Source organism: Pseudophryne corroboree, chromosome 2, assembly GCF_028390025.1.
Source record: "Pseudophryne corroboree isolate aPseCor3 chromosome 2, aPseCor3.hap2, whole genome shotgun sequence".
NCBI classification, from domain to species: domain Eukaryota; kingdom Metazoa; phylum Chordata; class Amphibia; order Anura; family Myobatrachidae; genus Pseudophryne; species Pseudophryne corroboree.
In genome coordinates, this window is record NC_086445.1 from 856,232,416 (window position 1) to 856,259,688 (window position 27,273).

Here is a 27,273-nt window from a genome sequence, read left to right on the forward strand (position 1 = left end):
ATAACAAACACCAACCACCTTTCTAAAGATATAAAATAAAGCACTAATATAATTATCAAATGAAGTTTAAAAACATGAAATGAATCGGATTTGTATATACTATATAGCATTCAACCTGTATGTAATTAATGGGTAACTAGTATAAGCCTTGGCATGTTTACTCAAGCTGTACTTTAAAACAATCTGTGGTGGGGGTAATTCCAAGTTGATCACAGCAGGAATTTTGTTAGCAGTTGGGCAAAACCATGTGCACTGCAGGGGAGGCAAATTTAACATGTGCAGAGAGAGTTAGATTTGGGTGTGGTGTGTTCAATCTGCAATCTGATTTGCAGTGTAAAAATAAAGCAGCCAGTATTTACCCTGCACAGAAATAAAATAACCCACCCAAATCTAATTCTTTCTGAACATGTTATATCTGCCTCCCGTGCAGTGCACATGGTTTTGCCCAACTGCTAACAAAATTCCTGCTGCGATCAACTTGGAATTACCCCCTATCTGAGTGCAGAGTAACGTGAGGTTGAAGACAATGAAACTTAAATTTGTATCACTCCTGATACATGTATCAATGCTTAAGTGAGACTATGAAGGATCCACTGAATCATCTGCCGTCAGACCTACCCACATGTCCCTTTCACCATGCTTATAAAATGTTCCCACATGCTACCATACTTTCACATATGTCTTAGACCTACCCTCATGCACCCTACAAGCCCCTCAGATCTATCCACATGCCCTTCAGACCTCCCCACATGTCCCATGCTGCTCAGATCTATCAACATACCCCTCAGACCTACCCACATGTCCCATGCTGCTCAGATCTATCGACATGCCCCTCAGACCTCCCCACATGTCCCCTGCATGCCCTTTAGACCTCCACACTTGTGGATCCGGTCTCTAGGTCGACAGTAACTGGGTCGACACTATCTAGGTCGACCACTATTGGTCAACAGTAACTAGGTCGACAGGGTTTCTAGGTCGACAGGGTCTCTAGGATGACATGTTCTAGGTCGACAGGTCAAAAGGTCGACATGAGTTTTTCATGATTTTTTAATTTTTTTGAACCTTTTCATACTTAACGATCCACGTGGACTACAATTGGGAATGGTAACCTTGCCCAAAACATGGCGAGCGAAGCAAACTATGCAAGGGGACATGGTGCACTAATTTGGGTTCCCGGTCACTGTACGAAGAAAACGACATAAAACCCCCCATTAAAAACTCATGTTGACGTTTTGACCTGTCGACCTGGAACATGTCGACCTAGAGCCCCTGTCGACCTAGTTACTGTTGACCAATAGTGGTCGACCTAGACACTGTCGAGCTAGTTACTATTTACCTTCCATACCACACCCCCACACTTGCTCCTCAGACTTTCCCATATGCACAGGTGTCACAAGGGCAACGTGGGCCACTCCCGGGAGTCGCCCTCAGAGGGGGTGACACTAAAATGCTGTCTTCACGCCCATGCTGGACTCTTCCCTGGGAGCACACAGGACATGAACACTAATACGCCTTTCAGATCAAAACCCCCAGGTCCATCCAGGGGTGGAGCCATGCTCAAAATCCCGGGGCGGACCCGGAACATGATCTGTTCACACTGCGCCTCCAACACGGCTTATTCCCTTGGCATTCCGTTTGCACTGCACATGTGTGCAGTGTAAACCTGCTAAGCACCAGGGGCTCAGCACTCACCCAGTACTCTCCTTACTCCCTGCCGCTTCTGAACACTTCACTGACCGCAGTTCTTCTTCTCCCACTGGGTCCTGTGTCTAGCGTTCGCTGGGACAGTCAGGGAGATCACCAGGGGGAGGAGACTAGGTGGTAGACAGTGAGGAGGGGAAGGAGACCAGATGGGATCAAATGGAAAGGACTGAGACTGGGCGCCGGGATCATTGAGGTGAGGGCTAGGAGACTGGGTGTGGGACACTATGCTACTACACCAGGGTTATTTTTCCTGGCCTCTTTCAGACTGAGATGTGGCCCAGCAATAACCCAAGTCATTGCAGTAGTCTGAGAGGGGTATAAATAGAAGGTAAAGTTCATCAGGAGCTTGACTGGAGCTCAGACAAGTATTTTGTAACAAGAGATGCTCCTAGAACCTCCCTATTTGTCCGTCCCCCCCCAAAAAAATTACCTTGAGGCCACAGCCAGGAATTATGATGTTACAGCAGCCTCCAGCCATCATTTATATGTTTCTTGCCATGATGTGCTATTGCTATGAAATGTGTAGATCAGTATAAAATGTATAACATCTAATATAAAAGTTGCTTCACAACATAGCAGCCTGTAACAGTTCCTAATATTGCTGATTAGCTGGAAGTTATTACATAGCCTGCAACAGCATTGTACTGAATACATAATTACACCTTAACGTTAGGTTGTATTACACCACAGTGTTACATTGGACTTGATTTAGAGGTACACGCAGTTGCAGAAATATGCTAATGGCTCAGACACTGTGTTATGCAGAAAGATGCCCACAGTTGGCATCTGACGTCCGCCGCTCACATCAACATTGCATGCTACTCTAAATCAGTGGCGTGCGGTGAGGTCAGTGGCTGGTGAGGCACTACAGCCATAATGTCCGCCGAATCTGCCGATGACCCCTACCGCCGCCGAGCCAATGCCCGCTACTGCCCCTGAGTCGATCCCCGCTGCCACCGCCACGGCTTACAAACTCGGCCACCATAAACTGACCCATCCCTCCGCCACTAATTTGCATCTCACTCCGATGCCGCCAATGCCCGCTGCCTGCCTGCTCATCATACTTGTGATATATTGTACATTTTTATAGAAAAAAAATGAGTGTTTGGTACTTGGAAGGGAGTGGGAGGAGGACATGAATGCAATTCTGTTGTCCAGGGCTTCCATTAACTTAATGGAGAAGGGTCTGAATGGGTTAAAAAATGTAAAAAAAAAATGCGTGAGGTCCCCCCTCCTAAGTATAACCAGCCTCGGGCTCTTTGAGCCGGTCCTGGTTGTTTAAATACTGGGGAAAAATTGGACAGGGGTTCCCCGTATTTAGACAACCAGCTCCGGGCTCTTAGTCCGGTCCTGGTTCCAAAAATACGGGGGACAAAAGATGTAGGGGTCCCCCGTATTTTTAAAACCAGCACCAGGCTCCACTAGCCAGGGACATAATGCCACAACCGGGGGACACATTTACGTAGGTCCCTGCGGCCATGGCATTACCCCCCGCAACTAGTCACCACTGGCCGGGGTTCCCTGGAGGAGTGTGGACCCCTTAAATCAAGGGGTCCCCCCCCCTCCAGGCACCCAAGGGCCAGGGGTGAAGCCCGAGGCTGTCCCCAGCACCCCTGGGCGGTGGGTGTCAGGCTGATAATCATGAGTGTTAAAAAAAGAATATTGTTTTTTGTTGTGGAACTACAAGGCCCAGAAAGCCTCCCCCGCTTGCTGGTACTTGGAGAACCTCAAGTACCAGCATTCGGGGAAATAAGGGGCTCGCTGGTACTTGTAGTTCTACAACAACAAAAATACCCAAATAAAAACACAACACACACACCGTGAAAGTAAAATTTTATTATAACACACTTACACGCTCACACATACTTACCTACATCCCACGCCGAGAATCACGTCCACTTGTCCAGTAGAATCCTATAGCGGACCTGTAAAAAATGAGAGATTACTTACCTACATCCCACGCCGAGAATCACGTCCACTTGTCCAGTAGAATCAGAATCCAATACGGGTACCTGTAACCGTGAATGAAAATAAGGAGAGAGAGAGAGAGAGATAGAGAGAGAGAGAGAGAGAGAAAGAACAGCCGCACAAGAGAGAGGCTCACTTGTCGCTCTGGCCCGTTGCTTAGTAACGGGACGCCTGGCAGCAACAAGCAGTCTGAGCGGAGGCTGTACAGACGGGATATGGAGGCGGACGGCTGCAGAGACGGATGGGATCTGGAGGCGGCAGGCCCAGTGGAGGCGGCAGGCCCAGTGGAGAGGTGAGCACTGCGGGGACATTTTAAACAAAACAAATAGAAAACTAACTCACCCCTGCTTCAGCCCCGACACTCCAACGACGGTCACAGCTGCCGGGTCCCGCCGCCTCTTCCGCCTCCAGCGTCGCGTGGGTGATTGGACAGCGGATCCAGCACTTGATCCGCTGCCCAATCACAGGTGCCTCGCTGACATGGGGGTGGTGTCCCTGTCAGCAAGCACTTCTTTCAGTGCCGCTTTCCCTATCTATTTGAATGGGCTTATACAGCCCAGTGCTTGGCCCCGCCCCCCGCTCTGCCCCGTTCCCATTATCCACGGGAGGCACTGCTATCAGTGCCTCCCAAATGCATTTACATGCATCAAATTATTACAATTAAATAAAGAAGATACTTATGACACAGACTGTGTGTCATAAGTATCTTCTTTGTATGATTGTAATAATTAATCACAGGGGAGGCACTGCCTCCCCTGACTGCACGTCCCTGCTCTAAATCAGGCCCGTTGTTTCACACTCAAAATTTACAACTCTGTGTTACATTGTATCACACATATAATTACACCTCAATGTTACATTGTAGCACACACAATTACCCCTCATTTTCCCAGTGAGTCACAACATAATTACACTTCAGTGTTACATTGTTTCACTCACATAATTACTAATCTAAGGGCCTGATTCAGAGGTGGACACTATGCCGATGTTTGTGCAGTTGTCCATTGTTTTTTGTACTAGTGTTTCCGGCAGACCGGAGGAAGCGTCACCTGCCGGGGAGTGAAATGTCTCTAAATCCTCACACTTTGCGGCATGCCCAGTACTGACGGAGGTGCTGGGCCTCCCCCAAGCTCTCTCCATAATGTGAATAGATGCTGTGCTCATGCTCACGCCATCTATTCACCGGGCACCGATCAAGCACTGAGCTTTTCCCACCTGAGGGATGCTGCAGCCAGCGGGTAGAGATGGCACTGGTAAGGCTGTCTTAGCAGGGTGCCACATTTAGGACAAGGCACATTTTACAACTTTAAAATCGGTCCGGCCGCGGCGTCTTGGTAAAACAATCTAGCGTGAACACTATGTACTGTGCATGCCTCTGAGTCACACTATGCATGCATCTTCGTGATTAGCGCAGGAGATGCAGCTTGCGATTTGGGAAACAGAGAACTGGTATATCAGAGGTGACCTAACCAGATGCAGGTGTGTCGCAGCAAGCGACTGCATCCAAATACACAGTTGCACTGGCACCGGTGGCTATGTTCAGAGTGAACACCAAATTACATGGACCTTACAACCAATTTTTGGATTACCATGGGTATGAGCGCTCCAGATACCCGCGGTATCCAATTTGAAAAATACGTATGCTGGGATTTCTACATAGAAAACCCTGCGGTGCAAGAAAACCCCCCTAAAAACTCACCCTCCGGGCGCTCTGTTGTCATCTGTGCCCAGCTGCTGCATCCTTCAGCCTCTGCATGAAGGAGTCTGGACAGAGAGCGTAGTGTAGTGTAGTATGTTCAGGGGGGAGGGTGCAGGGTAGTGGCTGGTAGTATAGTGTGTGTGGGCAGGGGGGTACAGGGTAGCGACGGTAGTGTAATGTCTCTCTATAGTGGATGCTGGGGAAGAGAATCGGAGGAGGCAGCGTTGATGAAGGTGAGTAATTAAGGACTAATTAAGCTAATTGGAAACAAAGTGTTCCAGAGCAATTCACAACCATATTTTGTTTTCTAAAAATATGGATTTTAGGAAAAAATTGGTCATGCTCTGGGGCTGCCATAAAAAAAGTCATCTGCCACTCAAATAACCAAAAAACCTGCACCCAACTAAATAGCAAAAATCTTGCACCTGCAGGAAAAAACCCTGCAGGCGGGAGATTGTTGCTACAGATGTATCCATGCTTATTTTTGCAGTGATGCAGCATGCTGCAACATGGCTTGCTGTATGGCATGCCGAGCTGTGATTATTCGCAGTCGGCGATCGTCCCATTAATTCCTAATGGAATTAATGGAGCGATCGCTGGCTGTGAATAGTCACAGCCTGGCATGACATGCAGCAAGCCGTATCGCAGTAAGATGAGCATGGCTACATCTGTTTTCTCGCAACTAATTGAATATGCCCTATAATTACACTTCAGTGTCACATTGTATCTAATATACAGCTCTTGTGAACTCTGCCAGTTTAGTACAATGTGCAGTATATCACATTAAAGAGCTCTCTTGGGGTCATTCAGATGTGGTTGTTCTTGTGGTTGCTTTATTTTGCCATATGCAATTGAGATTATATGCTACTATGGGCAGAAGCTAACCTGAGCAGAGGGGGACACACTGCAGTCGCATCATTTCCATCCAATAGCATATCATTGCCGATACATCTGTACCATTGTCGCCTCTGAAGAAGTGCAGGCTGAGCTGCTCTCCCGGGACTCAGAGAGCTCCACAGTAGTAAGTAAGATCGCAGCTGCTAATTTATGCATGGCCAGAACACTTCTGAACTGCCATGACATGCCTGCTTGTGCACAACCACTCCCCGTTACCACCCCTAAACGCTGTCCTCCTGTCACTCACATTGCGACTAATTCCTCAGTGCAACCGCTATAGCAATTCAATTGCTACGGGTGCGCACTGTGGCTCAGATTCACGCGCAGTAAGAAACCATCAGCTGATTTGCTTACAATAGCAGCATTGCAAGCACATCTGATTCAGGCCCTCTGTGTTCTATGTCAATTTACTGTTTGCGAACAATATCTACCATTAAAGCCGTTCTGCCTTACACAGCAATAGCTGCCTGCAACTGTCTTTTTTTTCCTACTGAGTATTACTTAGTAGAACTGCTCTCTAACATTTTTTTCTCTGTATGAAAATATATTGAGATTAATAAAGCCAGTATAATGCCATACTGAGATTAAGTGCTTTGAAAATAAACCAACAAATTAGGCATCAATAAAGACAATATTAATATTGGTCTAAACTGTAAGGATCCGCTTAGTCTATTTACACATTATTCCTGAGGTTAGTAGCTATATAGCTGTTGCTAATACATAGCCATATCATACTTTAGTGTTAAATAAAGTATTCATCTATGAACAGAAAGTTATCAGTAGACTATTATGTCACAAGTACACAATTTTGGAAATTGAGCATTTTTCTTTTAATCTTTATGTATTATTTTATGTGTGTATTTCATGCAACTCACTTTACACTAACACAGTTTAATTATTGCTATAAATCAGAATTTGCCCGAAGAGCTGGCTTTTTTTGGGTGTAGTATGGTATGCCAGCGGCCGGGCTCCCGGCGACCAGCATACTGGCACCGGCATACCGACAGCTGGGCGAGCGCAAATGAGCCCCTTGCGGGCTCGCTTCACTCGCCACGCTGCGGGCAAGGTGACGCGCTACACGCGCCACGCTATCTATTCTCCCTCCAGGGAGGTCGTGGCCCCCAAGAGAGAGAAAAGATGTCGGTATTCCGGCGGTCGGGATTCCGGCACCGGTATGCTGGTTGTCGGGAGCCCGGCCGCCGGCAAACAGAAGACCACCCGCTTTTTTTATTGTAGGTTTGAAAAGTCTGATCTCACATCACTTAACTTCTGATCACACTGGTTGCTTAACGGAATCTCCCATTATCTCCCCATCACCTTTTATGGGTATTTCACCTGCATTAAGGGTGGGGCAGAAGTGAAATAAAACTGTGTGCAAACTCAGCACTTTGGGTATCCAAACAGTTTGGACACCCAAAGCTATGCGCCACTATCATTATGGGCACTGCTATCCTTTAGGTGGTGTGCAGACATGCAGGGCAATGCAAGAACAGTCAGTGGCACTGACCGTTCTGACACCTGCAGCTATCAATTTTGACAGCTCCAGGTATTGATGCCCTATGTCCACAGCAGGGACAGAGCTGTCCCTGGCTGTGGCGGGTTCCTGCTCTGGGCTGCATGTGAGATTTCACGTGAGTAGCAAGAACTTGCGCAAGCGCACTAGAGCCAGTGGCAGGAAAACACAACACATTGGCACTAAGCTGATGCGCTGTGGTCTCAGGCGGGGAACGCCGGGGGGGGGGGGGGGGAGTTTTCACTCCCCCACTTCAGAAGACAAGATGTTCTTATATCTTGTCGATGTTCCTCCCTGCTTTGCCCCTGTAATAAGGCAGAGCAGTAAGTGTTATAGTGGTACAATCCATGCCACTATAATACATCTGCCCCATATTGCTCTGTAAGTAGGAAACACAAATTCTAGCACCATATAAATGTATGTAGATGTAAAATAATAAAAACTGAAGCCTCTAAAGATAACATACTGGGTCTGACTATAGAGTATGAAGATTATTCAGTCACACAGCAGCAGGGAAATTACTTTTGTTAGGAATGAGATGTAGATACTAACCTATTTAGCTTTTTTCCCTCGATAATTCTCTGGAAAAGGTCAGTGAACAAGGATAGTAAATTTTATACTTTCTCCATTACTTTACTCTTGTAATCCAGGAATAGATAACTAGTGCATACTGTATCTTTCAACATTCCCAACAAATGAAACCACCCAGATCTACCTATGAAACACCTCTTTCCACAAGACCCCACTCCTATCATGAGGTTATGTTATTATTTCATAATACCGGTACGGTCACACAAAAATTGGGATTTGAGGCAGGAATGTGCTGACTCCCCAGTTGTGAAACGTCATGTTCCAGCATGTGGCATGCTGAGACCTCTAGTTCCACAAGGTTACATTCCTGTGCTATAAAGTAACAATAATGCTTACTCGCTACAGGCTTTGTAAATACAGTATGTGTAATTCCCAAACAGTTTCTCTTACTTTATAGTACTCTTTCATTGACCACGCCTCAAAAATGCCAGCATGCATATTCAGTGGCGCAGAGAGAGGGGTGGAGAGGGTACAAATTACCTGGGCCGAGGTCTAATGGAGGGCCCCTTCCCCTCCTTACCTGTAAGCAGCAGATGCAACTTTTCTTCTCAGCCCAACACACGCTGCTGTGTGCTGAGTTGTGCAGTGTGCCCAGGTAGGTGCTTAAATACAATTTTTTCTGTATTTTTTTTCTAAAGTGCATAGCCATGCCTTCTCTGATTAGGCCATGCACCCTGAAATGTACCTGGGTCCAGCCAGAGGCATGCTCCTGAGAGTGGGTGCTTCTCATGTGCTAGACATGCCTCCAAAGAGGTGCGGCCATGCCCCCATCATGCTGTGGTCACACCCCCTCGAGGGGTGGTGGGTGGGGCCCAGGAACTTGTTGTACCAGGGCCCATTATTTCTCTTGGCAGCCCTGTACATATTTCAGCTTGACATCTGTTTATTAACATGGTATATTTTTTATTACAATACTTCACATCTTAAGACATTTTGAGGTAGTACAACAGTTATGACATACTGTACACTTACTGTATGTTTTGCGTTAACAAAAAAAAAAAGCAAGTATAATAAATATACATAAAGTATACAGGTGTACAAAGGATTGTCGCGAAATTCCAAGTGTACTTTTTGTGACCAAAGTTGTGTTATATAACCTGTGTTACTCATCCATGGATTTTCACATTACAATCAGTATCGTATAACTTCCAACAGGGTAGACATTTTACTCATGTTTCATATTTGAACAGTCTAGAACACAAGTGACCTGTAGGTAACGAACCTGTGTTAGTGCAGCCCTTTATCCATTGATCTGATTGTTTTAAAGCAAAATCATTTTAAGACAGGAGTAATGTGGAGAACAGATTTCAGAAGTTTAATATCTGTGTAACTAAAAATCTCGGACGTATCGCAGCTGGTTATTTAGGCATCCCCAAAATATACTGTACACATGTGAATTTGAAGCAAAACATTGATATGTCCCATTTGATTTCTTTCACATGTATGGATGGAAAATGTAAGATGACAAGTTGCTTACTGGAGGCTTCATGCAACATGCTGCAGTTAGGTGTTGTTACAGGCAGAGCTCAGTTGTGCTTGCACAATGGACCATTGCCAGGTAGAGACACTGTTGAGCTGGACCTTGGAGTGACTGGATAGCTGTATGCTGCGAGTGATGCCATGATGCTTCTTGTCATGTTTTGTCACTAAACGGAAAAGTGCTGCCTTATGGTGTCAGTTCATTAATGGCTCACAGTGCCATAATAATATTAGAGCACAGTCTCTATCAATTCGTCCTCTGCACAGTCATCTGCTTCATCGATGCCAGTCATGTTCCCTGTTCCTGTATAAAGTAAAAACATTTTTATGTGATCCCGTGAATTTTTTTAAGTTTACTTATGTTACAAACTGGTAAATTAACATAATTGCGAGTTTAAATAGCAAAACCGCCAACAATCGGCAGCTGTAGTAGCCCTGAGAGTTTTATATTTTCATACTGCTGAGAACATTAAATCAAACATATCAGTTCAATAATTTTAACTTTTGGACAACAAATAACTCATTGTTTTTCTGAAGCCCAAGACTATCTACCTGATGGCTCAAAGAAATCTAGGCTTGGAAGAGGTCCATCTATAGGGCAAAGCAGATTAACGATTAATCACTAAAATGCTAATACTTTGGTTTTTTCAAATGACACATTTGCAATCACAGTGCAATACAACAATCTTGCTTAATTATTCAATGTCGCAATTTAATTACTTTGCATAAGTTTCAAATTACTCCTCTTCACCATAGTTTAATGGGACTGACAATTAATCAATGATCATATGAGATTTTAAGAGATTCTTGGCAGGAAATTCTCATTTAAAATGCAGAATACAAGAAGATCCTGTTTTATTAATAAGGGGCAAATCAATGAATATCATGCAGTTAGTTGCATAAAGTTGTCTTTAACTACACTGGATCTCATTAAAGGCGGGTACACAGTACACGACGGTGAATTGTCCGCGGTGAATGACTATATCGTTGAACGATATAGCGTTCAACAATATAGTGCGTACACACTGAACATTATCGTTCAACGATAACGTTCAGTGACGTCACTGCCCGGAATTCCCGAACATGCAGCTCAGCCCGACATTGATGGGTTGAGTGGCATGTCAGGTCAATATTGGTGATCGATGAACTGCGTGTGGGAGCGTGCATCGTTCATCTCTTTTTTAGGCTAAAATTGCCTAGTGTGTACCACCCTTAACAATGATCCATTTATGCACAGTGCAAATTGGTTTGGTTCTGCGTCTGTAGGCCGAGATTATCTACCCAGCACTCAGCAATTAGCATGCCTACTCTATTGTCTTGGAAAACGCCTCCACAGAAGTGCATAGGGGTAGAAAAGTCTAAAGAAGTGAACTGTGTAAAAGTGTACATGTCAAAGTTCCAACTCCTACTGCTGTTGAATCACCCTTTGTATTATAACAAATTGTTCATCCAGCTTATAATTCTACTTGGATTAGCCTAATATATGGCTTAAACTTGTAATAAAAGTGAGGGGATATCAGCGCAGCCTTTTTTACTTGTGGCATTTTTGTGTGTTTGTTGCTTTATTTACTTTGGAATTAGGGCCCAATTCTGAGTTGGATAGATCTATGGGCCTGAATTCAGGTTTGTTAGCAAAGCAAAAAAGCACACAGCTGGGCAAAACCATGCTGCATTGCAGTGTAAAAATAAAGCTGTTTAACATTTGTGGGCTACAAAGAAAGCAGCCAGTTATTACCCTGCACAGAAACAATATAACCTACCCAAATCTAACTCTCTCTGCACGTTACATCTCAACAAATCTGAATCAGGCCCTCTGTTCACAGATGTAAATTTTTGTGTTTGCATACAGTGAATGCATACACAGATGCAGTGGCGTGCTTTCATCCCAGTTGCCCCAAGGCAAGGTAGATGTTGGTGACTCCCTCTTATGACATTCCTATAAAAATCAATTGTATTGTGTGACTTAGTACTTTCAGTCCAGTTATAGCCCAGTTCCCACTAACCGGTTACCACTCGAGTTCGCTCATGGATGCAGGTCCAAGAAACTTTGGACTGATCATTTTTGACACATGCAAATAGTGAAATCTTTGACAACGCATGTGCATTCCATTTGCGATCTTTATAACCAACATACAATACAGATAGCATTTTAGAGACTGCCAGACAATACCGAGAGCACTTTAGTGATCACCAGACAATATTGGCAGCAATTTTGTGACTGCCATACAATACTGAGAGCAGTTTTAATGATGACCCACTTCATAGCCATGCATGGCAATCCAAGTCTTTTGCATATGTCTGAGGATATGCATGCTCCTGCCTTTCCCACTTCAAATTGTAACAGAGATCTTCCTTTAGATAGTTCGGTCAAAGAAATGCCTTTAACTCCAGTTAATAAATGCACTCCATGACACTGACAATGCAAAATAAGTGGTAAAAGTAGAACTTTCTGCAGTGTAAAAGAGATGAGATCAGCTACCAGAGTAAAGACTGTGTGCATGGTTACCCAGCTGACGTAGGACTACAAGTTGCAGCAGTCCCTGTCTGTGTGTGCTAGGAGTGGAGCTGCATGTAGTGTATACTAACAAAGAAGTGTGGGAGGGGATCATTGAGCCCAACAGTGTCTCTCCCATTATCACTCACACTGCGTTGCTCTTCCCACTTCCGTCCTCCACTAATCTGGCTCTGCTCTTAAGCAGTACGTACAGAGTCATACAGCACTCTCACTACACAGCAGCACACCCATCACCTTATCCACCACGAGTTATTCTCCAGCTGCCCATCCTGATTAAAGTTGCTGAACAGGAAGCCAGTGATTGAGAATGGAAGCTCCTCATCGCAGTCTGACATTATGCACCAGAAATAAGCTCTGGCAGACAGACATGGCGTAAGGGCTGCACTAGCTGCATCACAGCACCTGACATGTCAGTCAAATGACCCAGTACTGTGGAAGCATGGCCAGCCATAGTCCAGAGTAAAGCTGCAGGAGTGCTGAGGCAAATGACGGGGGTAGCGGCAGCTGCACCTTTGGGGATAATGGAAGCTGGGTCAATGAAGATGAGGTGCCCCCTTTGGGGCTGGCACCGGAGGTAACTGACTCCATTGTCTCCAGCAGTTCGCGCCACTGTGCAAATGTGAATATGCATATTTGCATATGCCCCTTCTATTCTCAGTTTTATCTGGTTGGATATGTCTGTCCATGAAATTGGGAGGTTTGGGGCGACAACTGGGAGACAATAATGCGAGCGCACAGAACCACCCTGACTTCTGGGAGTGTTATACGAGTATCGCGGGCCTGTATCTAAAGCTCCTTGCGATTCTGAAGTGTGCATATGGGAAGGGAAGCCTGATTATGGTGGATCTCTTCCACCTAGGAATGGGATGTTGCAAGTGCAGATACCAATGATTCACTGGCAGACACACTAACCCCCACATTAGCCCTATGGATTCTTGCATTGACATAAGGTAGTAATTCAGGCTTCTGCAGCTGCCTGCACTTACAGCATTTTATGTACAACTCAGAATCAGCTCCACAATGGGGGTAATTCCAAGTTGATCGCAGCAGGATTTTTGATAGCAATTGGGCAAAACCATGTGCACTGCAGGGGAGGCAGATATAACATGTGCAGAAAGAGTTAGATTTGGGTGGGTTATTTTATTTCTGTGCAGGGTAAATACTGGCTGCTTTATTTTTACACTGCAAATTAGATTGCAGATTGAACACACCACACCCAAATCTAACTCTCTCTGCACATGTTATATCTGCCTCCCCTGCAGTGCACATGGTTTTGCCCAATTGCTAACAAAAATCCTGCTGCGATCAACTTGGAATTACCCCCAGTGTTCCTAGAAACAATCTGCTCCACTGATAGGAAGATGCAAAATGCATAGTACGGGAATCAATCTCCACCCTCTCACAATTGTGCCCATTCCACAATAATGAAATATACCCTAAATATGTGCCCTCAATGGGAAATCCTGGGCAAGTGATTACGCAGCAGTAGCTTTCATTTGCTCCTCAATGTCACACTCATAGACTGCTCTTGTAACATCAGATTTTCCTGAGGTTGCTCACAGCCTGGATGCATGAAGCTGCTGTGCCAAGGTCCTGCCTACTGATAATTATTATAGGGTTTTTATATATTTATACTTACATTTGATACTCTCAGGGACAAAGACATTGCTCAGACATGCTCAGAATACTGGTGGTCATTCCGAGTTGTTCGCTCGCAAGCTGCTTTTAGCAGCTTTGCACACGCTAAGCCACCGCCTACTGGGAGTGAATCTTAGCTTATCAAAATTGCGAACGAAAGATTCGCAATATTGCGAAAAGACTTCTCTGTGCAGTTTCTGAGTAGCTCGAGACTTACTCTTCCAGTGCGATCAGTTCAGTGCTTGTCGTTCCTGGTTTGACGTCACAAACACACCCAGCGTTCGCCCAGACACTCCTCCGTTTCTCCAGCCACTCCCGCGTTTTTCCCAGAAACGGCAGCGTTTTTTCACACACTCCCATAAAACGGCCAGTTTCCGCCCAGAAACACCCACTTCCTGTCAATCACACTACGATCTCCAGAACGAAGAAAAAACCTTGTAATGCCGTGAGTAAAATACCAATCTTCATAGCAAATTTACTTGGCGCAGTGCGGACATTGCACATGCGCAATTAGCGGAAAATCGCTGCGATGCGAAGAAAATTACCGAGCGAACAACTCGGAATGAGGGCCACTGTACACCAGACCTCAAATGTGAAAAGGTTTCAGCAATATGCTTACAGAATTGTAGCAATGGGGCAGATGTATTAACAAGAGGTAAAGTTGAGACGGATAACGAGAGATACATGACCAGCCAATCAGCTCCAACTGTAATTTTCCAAATACAGCCTGTGACATGGAGTTAGGAAGCTGATTGGCTGGTTATTTATCACTCTTTATCCATCTCCACTTTATCTCTTGTTAAGGCTTAATACATTTGGGCCAATGTTATAATTTCTGTTACCATATTTTCTCACATACTGTAGAAGCAAAATGTACAGTATGTATCTGTTTTCCATGAATATTGCAATAGCCATGGAAAGACAGTGTGTATTTTTAGAACGTAAGAGCAGAACTATTACAAGACTGGAAAACCCAGATGTATAACCGCAAAATATTTTTTTTGCACATTTGGTGATTATTTCCCATCACCCTCCTATAGCATTCTCAGCTTTACAATTCTGACTTGGCATTTGTTGCTGTCAAACACCAGAATTTCAGATTTTTTTTTTCCTTTTCTGCTTTACATAATGAACATATTTATAAAATATAATTTTGCTGTATTAAATGTATTATTTACAATTTTCATACCATGGGCCTAATTCTGAGTTGATCGCAGCAGCAAATTTGTTAGCAGTTGGGCAAAACCATGGCCCTCATTCCGAGTTGTTCGCTCGCTAGCTGCTTTTAGCAGCATTGCACACGCTAAGCCGCCGCCCTCTGGGAGTGAATCTTAGCATAGCAGAATTGCGAACGAAAGATTAGCAGAATTGCGAATAGAAATTTCTTAGCAGTTTCTGAGTAGCTCCAGACTTACTCAGCCATTGCGATCAGTTCAGTCAGTTTCATTCCTGCTTTGACGTCACAAACACACCCAGTGTTCGCCCAGACACTCCCCCGTTTCTTCAGACACTCCCGCGTTTTTCCCAGAAACGTCAGCGTTTTTTCGCACACGCCCAGAAAATGGCAAGTTTCCGCCCAGAAACACCCACTTCCTGTCAATCACAGTACGATCACCAGAACGATGAAAAAACCTTGTTATGCCGTGAGTAAAATACCTAACTTTTGTGAAAAATAAATAAGCGCATGCGCTCTGCGAACCTTGCGCATTCGCAGTAAGCGACTAATCGCAATATAGCGAAAGTCGGCAACGAGCGAACAACTCGGAATGACCCGCCATGTGCACTGCAGAGGGGACAGATATAACATGTGCAGAGAGAGTTAGATTTGGGTGGGGTGTGTTCAAACTGAAATCTAAATTGCAGTGTAAAAATAAAGCAGCCAGTATTTACCCTGCACAGAAACAAAATAACCCACCCAAATCTAACTCTCTCTGCAAATGTTATATCTGCCCCCCCATCCCCCCTGCAGTGTACATGGTTTTGCCCAATTGCTAACAAACTTTCTGCTGCGATCAACTCAGAATTACCCCCCATATCATTATTATAATCATTATGTTATAGTGTTAGGATGGCAGGTGGAAATTTCTAAACTTCCAACCTGATAAAGTACATTACATCCAGAAGTCTTAAGCTGGCCATACACCTAAACATTTATTGTCCAAGCTAGCTGGTTGGAACGAAAATCTGGTAATGTATGGGAGCAAAATGACAATTGCTCCCAAATACTGAAAAACAGACAAAAATGGTCAATCAGACGAACTGGTTAAATCCATTTGATTTAACCAATTTCTCTGAACAACCGTTTTTGTCAGTTTTCCGGTATTTTGGAGCAAATGGTTAATTGTAATTTTCTCCCATATATTATTAGATTTTCATTCCAACCAGCCAGATCGGACAATAAATATTTAGATGTATGGGCAGCTCTATTTTGTTTATACACACCGTGTAACTTTGTGAGTCCCGACTCTTCATGTATCGTGGTGACTTCATTGTGCCATTTAGTCCATTTAACTTCATTTATTCTGCAAATTGTAAAAATATAAAGGCATTGTTGGTATATTGTACTGATTTTAAATGAAATGTATTTTAATTTGTCTAGTGATGGTACTGTTGCATTACCTTAAACATATCCTTTTGTCATTTTCTGAAACTTTGTATGTCTCACCAAGTTTAAACATATCCCTTATGCAGACTGGCAAACTTTTTTCGAATGTTAGTATAGTTCTAGCTCTCTGAATAAAAATAAAAGTTTTATTTTATTTTGTGAATCAAAAGATAGGTGAAGACTGATTCTTTATTAGATATATTTCCATAAGCAGGACAAACTTACTAATAAATGTAGAGGCTTTTCCCAACATCTTCTTGGATGTACTAGAGCCTAAAATGCGTTAAAACCCCTGTAAATCCTGTTTTATGAATTTTTACCACATTTTCATATGTACTAAGCTCCAGGGTGTGATGCAATCCAGAGCTTGGACCTGATGGGTAAAACCATTTTTGTGTGGCATTAACCAATAGAAGCCTATCTGCTTCTTTTTATGATGTTCCCTGAGAGGGATCCAATCGGATACCTCCCAGCATCACCCGCATCCCTCTGCGCATGCTGTCCTTTGCGATTCTAAACGCATATGTAAGTACATATACAATTAGTATGTGCGAGGTAAGTGGCGGGCTGCATCATTTAGCCCCTTCATACAGCACTGATATTCCATGTATACTCTTCTCATCCTGCCCGCTTCACTAGGAAATGGTCGGGGTGCAGAGCATCCGGCCACTCTTCCGTGACAGCGGGGGACTGCTTGAAAATCTTGCGGGAGAATAGGCAAGCATGCTGTAAACACATTTGGATTTGCACAAACAGAGATGGCGCAGATCAGGTCTCATCTTACATTTTTAAAGGCATCTGTTTTGCACCTACATGCTGCACCTTGGAGGAGAAAAAACTACGTTTATTTAAATGAAAGGGGTAGTACTAAAGTAATAAGGTAATTATTTTATGTGAAATTTAACACAGTGTGCCTGCAGGTAGATGCTCATACCTCCAGTGTGTGCGAACTCTTGTAAAGTATATAAGGGTCTATGTACTAAGCCTTGTAGAAAGATAAAGTGGATGGACATAAAGTATCAATCAACCAGCTCCTGTCATTTTTCAAACCCAGCCTGCAACATGGCAGTTAGGAACTGATTGGTTCATACATTATCTCTGTCCACTTTATCTCTCTCCATGGCTTAGATTATCCCATAATCTTTATCATCTGACATGAAAGTGACATAAATGATTTTAAAGTAAACATTAGCTGTAAAGAGATTATTATTGATTGCCATTGGTGTCAAAGAGTGATGCATGCTATTCTTCCCAACTGTTTAACTATACAAGCAGTGGTGTATCTATAATGGGTGCAGTGTGTGCGGTGCACACGGGCATCTGGGTCCAGAGGGGACCTACACCGCACACACTGCACCAATTTCTCCTATTCTTACCTTTCTGGCCACCACGCCATTTTTTCGGAGACCTGCACATGCGCTGTAGACTCTGTCACCGTGCCAGAGTCTCTAGTGCTCACTCAGAGTGCTAACAGTGCCGCCACTGCCGGCTACGGGACAGGAGAGGAGGGGGCCCACACATGGAGACTGCACACGGGTCCCCTCTTCTCTAGATACGCCCGTGTAGACAAGTATTCACGTCACTCATTCTAAACTATCAGATCATGTGGGATCTGTACTGTGCATGTCTCATTCTCTGTCTGCAATATCACTTTTAGTGCACCAAAGCATCAGCATGATTGACATACTGCGCCAATTTGGGGGTGGAATGAGTCTGATTACATAATTTGCAGCTATAACTAAGGATTGCATCTGGCCCAAAAAATTATTGTCCTCACAGAAATACATTATATATATATATATATATATATATAAACTCCCAGCTCTGGCACTCATAGGAAACTGCAACTTGCTGTGCCTGGTGCCCTCGTCAACATCAGCCGTCAGTATGCGTGTAATACAAACTCCATTGGCGGCACTCAGGGTTAATAAATAACGACTCAGACCAATAGCTTGGTAGGCAACGTTTCAGCGCTTGGCTGCGCTTTTATCAAGCCAAGCGCTAAAACGTTGCCTACCAAGTTGTTGGTCTGAGTCGTTATTTATTAATCCTGAGTGCCGCCATTGGAGTTTTTATATATATATATATATATATATATATATATATGGAAATAGAGGAAGAAACAACAGAGCGCCTATAGTGTAGTATCCTTTAAATTCGTTTTTGTCACACGCAAGAATAATACTGCGTACCAGATTACGGCTTGACTCAATGCTTATCGATCCCCTGGTCTTTTTAGTCCACGTCTCTGTCGAAATCTAGATAGAGTCAGGAGACAGGGAATCGCTTTATAGCGTAGTCTTATTTTCAAAAGATAGTGTCAAATTTTTACGTCTCACATTAAATTACATGCGTACCAGATAAAGTATTAATTTGTGCATGTCAGTATAAATACTTGTATCCTGGTCCTCATGAGAGGGTGGTAGTCATATGGAAACCTTTGGATAATATAGCAATGCTCCAATCAGTATTTCATATAACAAAAGTTCAAATTTATTTAAGTATACAAAAATATAAAAAATATATATATATAGCTTAGCTTAAATGACATGAATGTCGGCAAAGGTAGGTCAGCAAGTCGGTAGTTCAGGTTCTCAACGCGTTTCGCCCAGCTTAGGGCTTCATCAGGAGATTGCATCATGCTGTAGTGAGGTCTTATTTATACCCACATCGATTAGTCCTTAATTATGCAAATTACTTCCGGTTTGCGTCATCGGCGAAACCGGAAGTAGTATAATACTTAATAAGTTTAAAGATATGGTGCCTTAGATGAGTGGTGGTGATTGTCTGTTAACCACAGTGTCTTTTCTAATTTGGTTTGTTACACAGACCCACTGTTATCTACTCACAGTGGTCTGTTTACATTTAGCGCTGCTCGGCGCCTAACTTCCGGCGGAAGTGCGTCGCTGCCGGAAGTAGCGTGTCTCCCACGGCCGCATCAACACTGATACTGCTCAGCAAAAGTGTGTATAGTGGATCGTGGAGAGGTGCTTCCCTAACCAAATGGCTAATTTACATACATAAACAAAGCACGTGCATGTATATTACCGGCTAGTAAGCTACAGAACATTTGAGGCGACCAACCAACAGTATAGAAAGTATAACTACAGATGTATATACATATAAATATATATATAAATATTAACATAAATATACATTGATATAAATAATAAAAAAATACATGAATAATGGACTGCTTTTAAAAATATGTGGAGAATGAAAATAAGTACATATATATATATAGCACATACGGCTTAATGTAATAACATATCCCAAGCGAGTTTATATAGTAGTGGGGACATTTTTAAAATGGGGGAGGGTTACAATGAATCTGTAACTGATCACATACATTAATATACTGATGCAAGCGATACCCAGAAATTATGAATGGGTTTTAAAATAGAATAAAAAATAGAATAGAAATCAGCACATATATAGCCAGACAGCGAGTGCATTAAAAACAGTAGGTTATGAATCATCGTGAACAGTGTCCCAGAATTTATAGAGATTCATTCTATCCATAAATGAGAGGCGATTGAAAAAAGGAGGAAAAGCATATTTGTTTGCAGGTGGTGGGTACTCATAAAAATGGTGCTATTTCGTTCGTAACCCTCATTGTGGCCATAGGGAGACATGGTGTTCAAAGTAAAAATCCAATACATCTCACGTTGTGAGAGTTTTTTTAAAAGGTCGCCACTAGAGATGAGCGGGTTCGGTTCCTCGGAATCCGAACCCGCCCGAACTTCAGTTTTTTTTACACGGGGCCGAGCGACTCGGATCTTCCCGCCTTGCTCGGTTAACCCGAGCGCGCCCGAACGTCATCATCCCGCTGTCGGATTCTCGCGAGGCTCGGATTCTATCGCGAGACTCGGATTCTATATAAGGAGCCGCGCGTCGCCGCCATTTTCACAGAGGACGTGGCTGGCGTCCTCTCCGTTTAGAGTGACTAGAGTACTAGAGAGAGACACAAATTTTGGGGAGCATATAGGAGGAGTACTACTTGCTGCTGATAGTGTGACCAGTGACCAGTGCCACCAGTTTAATTAATCCGTTCTCTGCCTGAAAAAAAACGATACACAGTGTGACACAGTCACACATACCATATCTGTGCTCAGCCCAGTGTGCTGCATCATATACTGTATATCATTATCTGACTGCACTTAAGTACAGTGCACACTTTTGCTGCCAGAGTGCCACTGCCAGTGTGACTGACCAGTGACCACTGACCACCAGTATTGTGATTGTCTGCTGACCACCAGTATATTGTGATTGTCTGCCTGAAAAAGTTAAACACTCGTCGTGTGGTGTTTTTATAAACGCATTCTGCAGACAGTGTCCAGCAGGTCCGTCATTACATAATATATACCTGTCCGGCTGCAGTACTAGTGTGATATATATATATATTTTAATTTTATCTCATTATCATCCAGTCTATATTAGCAGCAGACACAGTACGGTAGTCCACGGCTGTAGCTACCTCTGTGTCGGCAGTCGCTCGTCCATCCATAATTGTATACCACCTACCCGTGGTTTTTTTTTTTCTATCTTCTTGATACTAGTAGCTTACTTTAGGAGTCTGCAGTGCTGAGTCTGACAGACAGTGTCCAGCAGGTCCATCATTACATAATATATATACCTGTCCGGCTGCAGTACTAGTGTGATATATATATATATATTTTAATTTTATCTCATTATCATCCAGTCTATATTAGCAGCAGACACAGTACGGTAGTCCACGGCTGTAGCTACCTCTGTGTCGGCAGTCGCTCGTCAATCCATAATTGTATACCACCTACCCGTGGTTTTTTTTTTCTTTCTATCTTCTTGATACTAGTAGCTCACTTTAGGAGTCTGCAGTGCTGAGTCTGACAGACAGTGTCCAGCAGGTCCGTCATTACATAATATATACCTGTCCGGCTGCAGTACTAGTGTGATATATATATATATTTTAATTTTATCTCATTATCATCCAGTCTATATTAGCAGCAGACACAGTACGGTAGTCCACGGCTGTAGCTACCTCTGTGTCGGCAGTCGCTCGTCCATCCATAATTGTATACCACCTACCCGTGGTTTTTTTTTTCTATCTTCTTGATACTAGTAGCTTACTTTAGGAGTCTGCAGTGCTGAGTCTGACAGACAGTGTCCAGCAGGTCCGTCATTACATAATATATACCTGTCCGGCTGCAGTACTAGTGTGATATATATATATATATTAATTTTATCTCATTATCATCCAGTCTATATTAGCAGCAGACACAGTACGGTAGTCCACGGCTGTAGCTACCTCTGTGTCGGCAGTCGCTCGTCCATCCATAATTGTATACCACCTACCCGTGGTTTTTTTTTTTCTATCTTCTTGATACTAGTAGCTTACTTTAGGAGTCTGCAGTGCTGAGTCTGACAGACAGTGTCCAGCAGGTCCGTCATTACATAATATATACCTGTCCGGCTGCAGTACTAGTGTGATATATATATATATATATATATATTTTAATTTTATCTCATTATCATCCAGTCTATATTAGCAGCAGACACAGTACGGTAGTCCACGGCTGCAGCTACCTCTGTGTCGGCAGTCACTCGTCCATCCATAAGTATACTAGTATCCATCCATCTCCATTGTTTACCTGAGGTGCCTTTTAGTTGTGCCTATTAAAATATGGAGAACAAAAATGTTGAGGTTCCAAAATTAGGGAAAGATCAAGATCGACTTCCACCTCGTGCTGAAGCTGCTGCCACTAGTCATGGCCGAGACGATGAAATGCCAGCAACGTCGTCTGTCAAGGCCGATGCCCAATGTCATAGTACAGAGCATGTAAAATCCAAAACACCAAATATCAGTAAAAAAAGGACTCAAAAATCTAAAATAAAATTGTCGGAGGAGAAGCGTAAACTTGCCAATATGCCATTTACCACACGGAGTGGCAAGGAACGGCTGAGGCCCTGGCCTATGTTCATGGCTAGTGGTTCAGCTTCACATGAGGATGGAAGCACTCAGCCTCTCGCTAGAAAAATGAAAAGACTCAAGCTGGCAAAAGCACCGCAAAGAACTGTGCGTTCTTCGAAATCCCAAATCCACAAGGAGAGTCCAATTGTGTCGGTTGCGATGCCTGACCTTCCCAACACTGGACGTGAAGAGCATGCGCCTTCCACCATTTGCACGCCCCCTGCAAGTGCTGGAAGGCGCACCCGCAGTCCAGTTCCTGATAGTCAGATTGAAGATGTCAGTGTTGAAGTACACCAGGATGAGGAGGATATGGGTGTTGCTGGCGCTGGGGAGGAAATTGACAAGGAGGATTCTGATGGTGAGGTGGTTTGTTTAAGTCAGGCACCCGGGGAGACACCTGTTGTCCGTGGGAGGAATATGGCCATTGACATGCCTGGTGAAAATACCAAAAAAATCAGCTCTTCGGTGTGGAAGTATTTCAACAGAAATGCGGACAACATTTGTCAAGCCGTGTGTTGCCTTTGTCAAGCTGTAATAAGTAGGGGTAAGGACGTTAACCACCTCGGAACATCCTCCCTTATACGTCACCTGCAGCGCATTCATAATAAGTCAGTGACAAGTTCAAAGACTTTGGGCGACAGCGGAAGCAGTCCACTGACCAGTAAATCCCTTCCTCTTGTAACCAAGCTCACGCAAACCACCCCACCAACTCCCTCAGTGTCAATTTCCTCCTTCCCCAGGAATGCCAATAGTCCTGCAGGCCATGTCACTGGCAATTCTGACGAGTCCTCTCCTGCCTGGGATTCCTCCAATGCATCCTTGCGTGTAACGCCTACTGCTGCTGGCGCTGCTGTTGTTGCTGCTGGGAGTCGATGGTCATCCCAGAGGGGAAGTCGTAAGCCCACTTTTACTACTTCCACCAAGCAATTGACTGTCCAACAGTCCTTTGCGAGGAAGATGAAATATCACAGCAGTCATCCTTTTGCAAAGCGGATAACTGAGGCCTTGACAACTATGTTGGTGTTAGACGTGCGTCCGGTATCCGCCGTTAGTTCACAGGGAACTAGACAATTTCTTGAGGTAGTGTGCCCCCGTTACCAAATACCATCTAGGTTCCACTTCTCTAGGCAGGCGATACCGAGAATGTACACGGACGTCAGAAAAAGACTCACCAGTGTCCTAAAAAATGCAGTTGTACCCAATGTCCACTTAACCACGGACATGTGGACAAGTGGAGCAGGGCAGGGTCAGGACTATATGACTGTGACAGCCCACTGGGTAGATGTATGGACTCCCGCCACAAGAACAGCAGCGGCGGCACCAGTAGCAGCATCTCGCAAACGCCAACTCTTTCCTAGGCAGGCTACGCTTTGTATCACCGGTTTCCAGAATACGCACACAGCTGAAAACCTCTTACGGCAACTGAGGAAGATCATCGCGGAATGGCTTACCCCAATTGGACTCTCCTGTGGATTTGTGGCATCGGACAACGCCAGCAATATTGTGTGTGCATTAAATATGGGCAAATTCCAGCACGTCCCATGTTTTGCACATACCTTGAATTTGGTGGTGCAGAATTTTTTAAAAAACGACAGGGGCATGCAAGAGATGCTGTCGGTGGCCAGAAGAATTGCGGGACACTTTCGGCGTACAGGCACCACGTACAGAAGACTGGAGCAACACCAAAAACGCCTGAACCTGCCCTGCCATCATCTGAAGCAAGAAGTGGTAACGAGGTGGAATTCAACCCTATATATGCTTCAGAGGTTGGAGGAGCAGCAAAAGGCCATTCAAGCCTATACAATTGAGCACGATATAGGAGGTTGAATGCACCTGTCTCAAGCGCAGTGGAGAATGATTTCAATGTTGTGCAAGGTTCTGCTGCCCTTTGAACTTGCCACACGTGAAGTCAGTTCAGACACTGCCAGTCTGAGTCAGGTCATTCCCCTCATCAGGCTTTTGCAGAAGAAGCTGGAGACATTGAAGGAGGAGCTAACACGGAGCGATTCCGCTAGGCATGTGGGACTTGTGGATGGAACCCTTAATTCGCTTAACAAGGATTCACGGGTGGTCAATCTGTTGAAATCAGATCACTACATTTTGGCCACCGTGCTCGATCCTAGATTTAAAACCTACCTTGGATCTCTCTTTCCGGCAGACACAAGTCTGCTGGGGTTCAAAGAACTGCTGGTGACAAAATTGTCATGTCAAGCGGAACGCGACCTGTCAACATCTCCTCCTTCACATTCTCCCGCAACTGGGGGTGCGAGGAAAAGGCTCAGAATTCCGAGCCCACCCGCTGGCGGTGATGCAGGGCAGTCTGGAGCGACTGCTGATGCTGACATCTGGTCCGGACGGAAGGACCTGACAACGATTACGGACATGTCGTCTACTGTCACTGCATATGATTCTCTCCCCATTGAAAGAATGGTGGAGGATTATATGAGTGACCGCATCCAAGTAGGCACGTCAGACAGTCCGTACTTATACTGGCAGGAAAAAGAGGCAATTTGGAGGCCCTTGCACAAACTGGCTTTATTCTACCTAAGTTGCCCTCCCACAAGTGTGTACTCCGAAAGAGTGTTTAGTGCCGCCGCTCATCTTGTCAGCAATCGGCGTACGAGGTTACTTCCAGAAAATGTGGAGAAGATGATGTTCATTAAAATGAATTATAATCAATTCCTCCGTGGAGACATTGACCAGCAGCAATTGCCTCCACAAAGTACACAGGGAGCTGAGATGGTGGATTCCAGTGGGGACGAATTGATAATCTGTGAGGAGGGGGATGTACACGGTGATATATCGGAGGATGATGATGAGGTGGACATCTTGCCTCTGTAGAGCCAGTTTGTGCAAGGAGAGATTAATTGCTTCTTTTTTGGTGGGGGTCCAAACCAACCCGTCATTTCAGTCACAGTCGTGTGGCAGACCCTGTCACTGAAATGATGGGTTGGTTAAAGTGTGCATGTCCTGTTTATACAACATAAGGGTGGGTGCGAGGGCCCAAGGACAATTCCATCTTGCACCTCTTTTTTCTTTAATTTTTCTTTGCGTCATGTGCTGTTTGGGGAGTATTTTTTTGAAGGGCCATCCTGCGTGACACTGCAGTGCCACTCCTAGATGGGCCAGGTGTTTGTGTCGGCCACTAGGGTCGCTTATCTTACTCACACAGCTACCTCATTGCGCCTCTTTTTTTCTTTGCGTCATGTGCTGTTTGGGGAGTGTTTTTTGGAAGGGCCATCCTGCGTGACACTGCAGTGCCACTCCTAGATGGGCCAGGTGTTTGTGTCGGCCACTAGGGTCGCTTAGCTTACTCACACAGCTACCTCATTGCGCCTCTTTTTTTCTTTGCGTCATGTGCTGTTTGGGGAGTGTTTTTTGGAAGGGCCATCCTGCGTGACACTGCAGTGCCACTCCTAGATGGGCCAGGTGTTTGTGTCGGCCACTAGGGTCGCTTAGCTTACTCACACAGCTACCTCATTGCGCCTCTTTTTTTCTTTGCATCATGTGCTGTTTGGGGAGTGTTTTTTGGAAGGGCCATCCTGCGTGACACTGCAGTGCCACTCCTAGATGGGCCAGGTGTTTGTGTCGGCCACTAGGGTCGCTTAGCTTACTCACACAGCTACCTCATTGCGCCTCTTTTTTTCTTTGCGTCATGTGCTGTTTGGGGAGTGTTTTTTGGAAGGGCCATCCTGCGTGACACTGCAGTGCCACTCCTAGATGGGCCAGGTGTTTGTGTCGGCCACTAGGGTCGCTTATCTTACTCACACAGCTACCTCATTGCGCCTCTTTTTTTCTTTGCGTCATGTGCTGTTTGGGGAGTGTTTTTTGGAAGGGCCATCCTGCGTGACACTGCAGTGCCACTCCTAGATGGGCCAGGTGTTTGTGTCGGCCACTAGGGTCGCTTAGCTTACTCACACAGCTACCTCATTGCGCCTCTTTTTTTCTTTGCGTCATGTGCTGTTTGGGGAGTGTTTTTTGGAAGGGCCATCCTGCGTGACACTGCAGTGCCACTCCTAGATGGGCCAGGTGTTTGTGTCGGCCACTAGGGTCGCTTATCTTACTCACACAGCTACCTCATTGCGCCTCTTTTTTTCTTTGCGTCATGTGCTGTTTGGGGAGTGTTTTTTGGAAGGGCCATCCTGCGTGACACTGCAGTGCCACTCCTAGATGGGCCAGGTGTTTGTGTCGGCCACTAGGGTCGCTTAGCTTACTCACACAGCTACCTCATTGCGCCTCTTTTTTTCTTTGCGTCATGTGCTGTTTGGGGAGTGTTTTTTGGAAGGGCCATCCTGCGTGACACTGCAGTGCCACTCCTAGATGGGCCAGGTGTTTGTGTCGGCCACTAGGGTCGCTTAGCTTACTCACACAGCTACCTCATTGCGCCTCTTTTTTTCTTTGCGTCATGTGCTGTTTGGGGAATGTTTTTTGGAAGGGCCATCCTGCGTGACACTGCAGTGCCACTCCTAGATGGGCCAGGTGTTTGTGTCGGCCACTAGGGTCGCTTATCTCACTCACACAGCTACCTCATTGCGCCTCTTTTTTTCTTTGCGTCATGTGCTGTTTGGGGAGTGTTTTTTGGAAGGGCCATCCTGCGTGACACTGCAGTGCCACTCCTAGATGGGCCAGGTGTTTGTGTCGGCCACTAGGGTCGCTTAGCTTACTCACACAGCTACCTCATTGCGCCTCTTTTTTTCTTTGCGTCATGTGCTGT

The 27,273-nt window shown here is 44.8% G+C and overlaps 1 protein-coding gene across 1 annotated transcript in view; it reads right to left on the minus strand.

The window, feature by feature from the left end:
- Positions 1-9,268: 9,268 nt before the first annotated feature.
- Positions 9,269-27,273, minus strand: part of LOC135049869 (transient receptor potential cation channel subfamily V member 3-like) — a 112,447-nt gene continuing 94,442 nt past the window's right edge. Inside the window, exons 14-16 of the mRNA XM_063955817.1 lie at positions 16,624-16,736; positions 16,447-16,526; positions 9,269-10,155 (exon numbers count right to left, since the gene is read on the minus strand). Of these exons, the coding sequence (XP_063811887.1) occupies positions 10,082-10,155; positions 16,447-16,526; positions 16,624-16,736 (267 nt within the window). The 3' untranslated portion in view covers positions 9,269-10,081. The remainder of the gene's footprint in view (positions 10,156-16,446; positions 16,527-16,623; positions 16,737-27,273) is intronic.